The 7,393-nt window shown below is 38.5% G+C and overlaps 1 protein-coding gene across 1 annotated transcript in view; it reads right to left on the bottom strand.

Moving 5' to 3' along the window:
* The window catches only part of LOC109461631 (uncharacterized aarF domain-containing protein kinase 5-like), an 18,877-nt gene that overhangs the window by 6,764 nt on the left and 4,720 nt on the right, over positions 1-7,393 (bottom strand). Inside the window, exons 5-10 of the mRNA XM_019758010.1 lie at positions 6,805-6,969; positions 6,106-6,219; positions 5,060-5,191; positions 4,061-4,144; positions 2,866-2,947; positions 1,511-1,589 (exon numbers count right to left, since the gene is read on the bottom strand). Coding sequence (XP_019613569.1) covers positions 1,511-1,589; positions 2,866-2,947; positions 4,061-4,144; positions 5,060-5,191; positions 6,106-6,219; positions 6,805-6,969 — 656 coding nt within the window. The remainder of the gene's footprint in view (positions 1-1,510; positions 1,590-2,865; positions 2,948-4,060; positions 4,145-5,059; positions 5,192-6,105; positions 6,220-6,804; positions 6,970-7,393) is intronic.

The following is a 7,393-nucleotide window of genomic DNA, read 5'->3' as shown; positions in this document are numbered from 1 at the left end:
ATATCTCATGATCTGGACATGCTAGGGTCATGAATTTTGGTTGGTAGATAGCTCTTGGGGTAGGGAAGAAGTGACATGAGTTTGGGTCCACTAGCGCCTTGTTCTAGAACTGCAGGAGCATTTGTTGAAAAAAATTTGAAGGATGATAACTGAAGAACCGGTTGACGTATTGTCGTGATTTTTGGTATGTAGGTAGTTGAAGTGATGCTTGACATAATCAGATGGCAATTATGCAAATCAGGAGCTAATTTGCATAATTAATGAGGAAATTCTATAAATCTGCTTTGTTCTATAATAGAACTATGAACCACTTGTGACATCTACTTGATAAAGAGAAAAACATCTGAGGATATAAATTATGTAAATGAGGACCTACTTTGCATAATTAATGGAAAATTCTTATAATTCCATAGTTGTAACTGCTGCACCCCGAATTTCATACTTGCCACATTTGGAAGTTAAGTGAAGGTGAACATCACTAAACATAATTTATTCAAATCATGACCTCATATGCATAATTTATGCATAAGTGCTATAATAGCCTTTTTGTTATGATAATGCTGTCATTAGATGGAGAATATGATCAACTGATATAATCTATACAAATGAGGCTCTTATTTACAAAATCAATGATTAAAATTGTATAATTCGTCACCCGCAAGGGTTAACATCATTTGGCGAAGGTATGAGATCGTGGAACTCTTGTTTAAGTGTGAATCACGTGGTGCCCAGTGCACGGCTTTGCAAAATAAGAATACCAGACTTGGAGGATGGAACTGATCATGTACAGATGAACTTTCATGCTATGTACAATATTTTGTTTAGGGATACCAAAGTTCAAGGCATTAAAAAATGTGATGTCTCATGATCAGGTTGGTATGTATATGTATTTAGAATGCATCGCTTCAGCCAGGTCCCAGCCCTCCTGTGGGTCCGACCTCCCTCCAGCCTTCCTAAGTTCGACTGTCTGCCAATTTGACTCGCAGTTGGGCTGGCAGCTTGGGCGATACAGAATAAACCGTGCAGTAATTTACATACAATTATAGCAAAAGTGTCACGGAAATGAAAAGAAACTTACAGTGGGCATCACTTGAAGACAGAAGAAAGATGTCAAGACTATGCATGATGTACAAAATGACTTCTAATAAACTGGTGGACATCCCAACTACTAAGTACCTATAAATACCAGCCCAGAGGAGAACAAGAAATAGCCTTGCCTTCAAGTACCAGAGTTATCAACCAAGGATTGAGGTGTTCAAGAATTCATTCTTTCCAAAAGTATCGCAGAGTGGAACTCGCTGTCACCAAGTACAGTAGGGGCATTGTCATTAATTAGATAGCTTTAAACAATAAGTCTAGAGCTAGAAGTTCAAGGGTTAGGTGTAACAAGTCGATCGGTGTAATATAGCCAGCTGCCGCCGCGCCGCGTGCCTGCAAAGCTGGTGTATTACACCGATAGGCGGCTATACCGGCTATACAGATACAGATACAGAAACAAAAAAAAACATACTTTTTCTCCAGATTCTGGTACAGTCCATGGTCCAACAAAACCAGCTGAGCCTTGTCATCACAGCCTCTTCTTACAAGAACTGAAAATAAAGCAGGAAGACTGGATTACAAAATGTATCTGGATTTATCCACTGACAAACATTTATGCTCATAGCATGATCAGAACTATGCGACATCATGTAAGATACAACAACTTTGGAATGCCAACTAAAAAGTTGCCACATGTACATGTAGGGATCCATAAATATGTTGTGCCACACCTACCCCACAACATGTAATACATGACATTGTACATGTGGCAACTTTTTAGTTGACATTCCAAAGTTGTTGTATCTTACATAAGATGTATATACAAATCTGTATGATCCATCCATGGTCTCCTGACTATAGTGAAGGCATTCCGTACACATAACCATATTGGTACTGAAGTAACAGCTGTAACGTCTAGACTGATGCATAAAACTCAATAAATAAAACATTATTGTTAATACGTGGCAAGGCATTTTGTCAGTGTCTGTATAGACCATGATTTTTTTAATCAAGCATCACTCTTTGCAACAGACTTTGCAACAAAATTTGCATGTCTTTAAGGTCATCCTCATACATGTAACTTAAATTTAACCCTGCCATGAAATTCAGTTATATATAATGATGAATTTGTTACATTTCCATGTAATATACTATATAAAAACTTTTCGCATGACTGTGAAGAACGCATGCATGTGTTTGCACTGTGGGGTACATGTGATTGTTTACAAGGTTAATCAGCGAGAGGCGAGGGAGACAACAATTAAGAAGGGTTACTGGGTAGGAAGACAGATGAAAAGAAGGAAAGAAAAAGAAGAAGAGGAAATGTGAGTATTGGAAGGAAGGGATACATGTACATTTTGTATATTAGGCCACACCAATTTAATTTCTTGGTTAACAGATTGACCCGCTTCATTTTTTTCTGATTTGCAATTAAAAAAAAAATCAGAATCAACTGCAAAATGCTCATGTTTCGCCCTGAACAGTTGAAAACAGTCCTTTTCTTCCTAGTTGTTACAGTTATGCCATCTTTCAATGCAGTGGTATCATTAAAAGTTCAAAATTCATTGTGTAAATTTTGAACCAGCCTGGTGTGTTGACTTCATGGCTCCTATCGTACCATTTTGGGCCATAATAGGATGCCTAGGCCTGTTTTTATTTTTTTCGCCCGCCCGCTCCATTATTTTTCTAGAAAAATCCGTTAACCAAGAAATTAAATTGGTGTGGACTTATCATCTGATCTCCCCACTGTTTTTGCTGTTGTCAAGATCAACTCATTGTAACATCTGGATCAGAAAGAAGATTTAGAATCCTGATAAATGTTCTCACCGTTGCCAGGGTGTGGGTCAGCATGTACAAACCCTGTGCTGAACAGCTGTTCTGAGAATGCTGTAATCAACTTTTCATCAACCTGTGGAAGAACAGTTTTAAACAACCAGTTTAAAGTGTTGTTCAGGGCATTTTTTACAGGGCTCGAAATTCATTTTTGGGAATAGGTACAATGATGCACCCAACCTAAAAATTTAGGTGCACAAAAAATTTTTTGGGTGCACCATATAAAACAAAACTTAATTACAGATTTCAATGCTCCTCTTCTAAGCTTGAATCTAAAATGGCAGCTAACTTCAAAATCTTACACCAGAACTACAACAAAGATTTTATTATTTTTCTGACGCTTGATGCCAAGATTATCCTGCATATGGATTCAAATTTAAATGTACAAATTAAAATACCTACAAAAATATTTGAGTAAACCAGTGAAACCCACAGAAAACAATTGGGTGCACATCTCCAATTTTGGGTGCACTAAGGTGCACATGCACCCAGTATTTCGAGTCCTGTCTTAAGTACAGACAGTAATGATTTTCACATTTTTTAATCTATTTTTAATTTTCATGTGCATGTCTGAATTAAGGATAATGGACCTAAAACATTTTTGGCCCGTTAGCATGGCAACAATCGGTGTTGAGCAGAAAGAAGGGTATTTTCAGGGATTTTGAGGGAAGTACAGTTCACTTAGGCAGTCGGCAGGCTATTACGGTGCAAAATATGAGCCAAATATTTTTTTTGGTTCCTGCCACCATTGCTTCCATACAGACATTTGCTCGGAAGTTTCTAAAAAAAATTTCTATACTAAGACCACACCAATTCAATTTGTTGGTTCTCGGATTCGCCTCTTCATTTTTTTCTGATTTGCAAAAAAAAAATCTGCTCAAAATGCTCATATTTTGCCCCCAGATTTGCCTCCCAACAGTTGAGGAAAGTCCTTTTCTTCCTAGTTGTTACAGTTTTTCCATCTATCAATGTAGCGGTTTGATTGAAAGTTTGAAATTCAGTGTTTAGATATTAACCCAGCTTTTTGTGTTGACTCTATGGCTCTTATCATTGCATTTGGGGCCATAATAGGATGCCTAGGCCTGTTTTTTTTTCCGTCCTGTCGCTTCATACTTTTGCTGGAAAAATCTGAGAACCAAAAAATTAAATTGGTGTGGCCTAATGTCATGAATTCTGTGCTGTGACTTACATCTGCTAGAGAAAGGCCCATCTTCCTGATCCCCTCCACATCTGTTACTTTGCACCCTTCAACATACTCGGCTGTCAGCACTCTCTGTAACACAGATATCAACATCACTGTACCATGTAACAATCAGCACCATGTTTTCAACACCGTGTGCATTCTTACTTAGTTACAAGTATGTGACAGCCATACTTTCAACATTCCTACCGCCTCTTTTCAAATGTGTAGAAATTGTAACAGTAATGTTTACTTGTGATTTTATGTTTGTCAGTCTGTTTTCTATGGGTGACATACCAATAATAAAGAAATACAATTCAATAAAATTTACAAAGTATTACATAACTACCAACAACCTCAGTCATTGCCTTTATCTTAGTCAGGGCTCGAAATACTGGGTGCATGTGCACCTTAGTGCACCTTTTTCTGTGGGTGCACTGGTGCATCCAAATATTTTTGTAGGTATTTTTGTACATATCAAATGTATAATAGTATGCAGGATATTCTTGGCATACAAGTGTCAATAAAATAATAAAATCTTTGTTGTCAGTTAGCCCCTATTTCAGAGTCAAACTCAGAAGAGGAGCAGTAAGATCTGTAATAGTTTTTGTTTTATATGGTGCACCCAAAAGATTTTTTGTGCACCTATAAATGTTTTAGGTTGGGTGCACCAGTGCACCTATATCCCAAAAATGAATTTCGAGCCCTGTTAGTGGTACATCAGCCTTTGTATCACCCTGCCAGGCCCTACTAGTACCTGTTTCATGTACAAACACATGCACCCGTTGGTCTGGGTGTTAAGTAATGGTGGTTGTCTCAGTTTTGTCTGTCATACAGGCCCCAATGGCAAAATTTTTATCCTTCATGAGTTAATATGTATTAATATTAATTAAGCTGAACAACGGATGCTGATGAGAATCCTGGACTACAGCATTAGATTATAAAAAGTTCATTCAAAATCAAATAATAGATACCTTATGGTGTCAGTATTTCCCCATTGACACTTACCTTGGAGGTTTGGTCCCAGAAGACTTTAGGAATGTGAATATAAGGTAGATGCTTCAGATCCTCAGAACAGTGTTCAGAGTTCCTCCCCTCTAACTCAAAGTCTAACTCCTCAGCAAGGGTCCCTTTCAGGTCCTGTCAACAGAAGAACAAGAAACCAGTCATTAATGTTCAAAACATGACAAGGGACAATGGAGGGAGGTGTGTCAAGGTTTGTATCAGTTACATACAGACATGTTACATGTTTTATCTTTCCCCAATTCACAAATTCATACAACATGTATAATACTGTCTAAGAAAGACCAATTTTCACAAAAGGTATCTTCTAGGTGAAGGTAAAAACTTTCTCCCATTTCTACATTGTAATATCAACACCAGAACATAAAAGTACAGATTGTGACAACTTAGTGCTTCTGGTGTTAGTATAGTTAATATAATAATATATAAATGGCCATTCCTCCCCATTCCTTAGACACACATCACAGACAGGACACAGTCATGTACAGAACACCACATTTTAGTTTTAGTTTTCGTCACGAACACCACTTCACCTCACTTGTTATCTATTTTTTTTTCTATCACAGAGCACCCTCACCCTACCGACCGTACCTGTCTGACCTCACCTAGGCGGGATACCCCTTATTACCCAGTATCAAATAGTCTAAGGCCATACCAATTTAATTTGCTGTTTCTCAGATTTTTTCAGAAAAAATATGAAGCGACAGGACGAAATTTAAAAAAAAGGCCAAGGTACTACTTGATAGCCGAAATGTTACAATATGAGCCATGAAGTGAACATACCAGGCTGGTTTATAATCAAAACAATAGATTTTGAACTTTTAATGAAAAAAATTGCATTGTTTCCTTGAGAACTATGAAGAAAAGGACTTTCTTCACCCGTTGGGGCCAAAATATGTCTTTCATTGAGCATTTTGCAGCAGAACGAAAAAAATGTTTTTTTTTTCAAATCAGAAAAAAAATGGACAGGGCGATCCGAGAAGCAACAAATTAAATTGGTGTGGCCTAAAATAGACTAACAGCAGCCATACCTGTAACACCCATTTGAATCCAAAGCTTGGGTGAATCCAGGCTATAATGTCCAGCAGAATCTCAAGTGTGTGGATGTCTCCATCAAATCTGTCTCGTAGGTCAATATACTGCACCTGGTACAGGAAAAACGGAACAAATTAAAAAGTGCCACATCGTATTGTCGATGGTAGAGCCGAAAATGGCTAGCGGACATTGGACATTCTCAAAAATTCCGGACATTTTTCAAACATATCTAAGAATGTCTTCACAAAGTGTCTGTCAGTATGACTTTAGAAAAAACTGTGAAAAGTCGCAAACACTACACAGAGAAGGCAATTTAGAGGGCGGGACGCAATTAATTAACGGATAGATGCTAATATCTTTATTAGTACACATATTGTGCTAAACAAAGGTGTCCCTACCTGACGTGTGAAGAGACTATAGATATAAAATGTCCGTCTTGGGTTATTTTGATGTCGGTTTTCAGTAAAATGTCTAGTACTTAATGTTCTCTCGACTGGCCCTCTGTTCAGCAATGTCCAAATCATGTCAGATAATGTCCGCTAGCCGTTTTATAGACATTTTTGGCTTTACCAGATTGGCTCCACCTTCCATTACTGTGCCCTAGACACTGTGGATAACACTGCCCTTTCAGCCTCAAAGAAGGTTATGAAACTACCAATACCTATTATTTTTATCTTATATGTGAAAGAACATACCTTGACAGCGACTTCTTGTCCGTCCAGAGTGACGGCTCTGTGCACCTGTGCCAGACTCGCGGCTGCTATGGGCTCATCATCAAACTCTGCAAACATGTGGTCTGGTGTGGTGCTGAAGTCCTCCAGGAACAGGGCATCCACCTCCCTGTACCTCCGCACCAGGGCCTACAAACATCAACCAAGTATTGTATATTGCCTGTTTATGCATTGTCCTCTGTGTTGTTGGCGGCATAAAAAGTTGAAAAAAAAACTTGAGTGTGCCGTCATTGTCTTGTGTTAAATGTTGGAATGAAAAATAATCAACCAAGACAGGAATTTGTCTACTAGTACATGTATGACTGCTTGTGCAACATTTTCTCCTATTACACTGTTACTCTTGGCAATCAAAATCTTCCTAAAACAGATAATAATGGCTAAAAAGAAGACACCAACACACCCCTCCATCTAGCACACCACCCACCCCATCCACCACCACACTACCACCACCACCCCATCCCATCCACCACACCGCCCCAAACCATCTACCACACCAACCAATCCCAGTTCACACCACACAATCCACCACACCACACCACCCCACCCCATCCAA

This window comes from Branchiostoma belcheri, unplaced genomic scaffold (genome assembly GCF_001625305.1).
Source record: "Branchiostoma belcheri isolate BF01 breed outbred unplaced genomic scaffold, Haploidv18h27 scaffold94, whole genome shotgun sequence".
Classification (NCBI taxonomy): domain Eukaryota; kingdom Metazoa; phylum Chordata; class Leptocardii; order Amphioxiformes; family Branchiostomatidae; genus Branchiostoma; species Branchiostoma belcheri.
The sequence above is the reverse complement of the archived record's forward strand: the minus strand, read 5'-3'. Positions and strand labels throughout refer to the sequence as shown.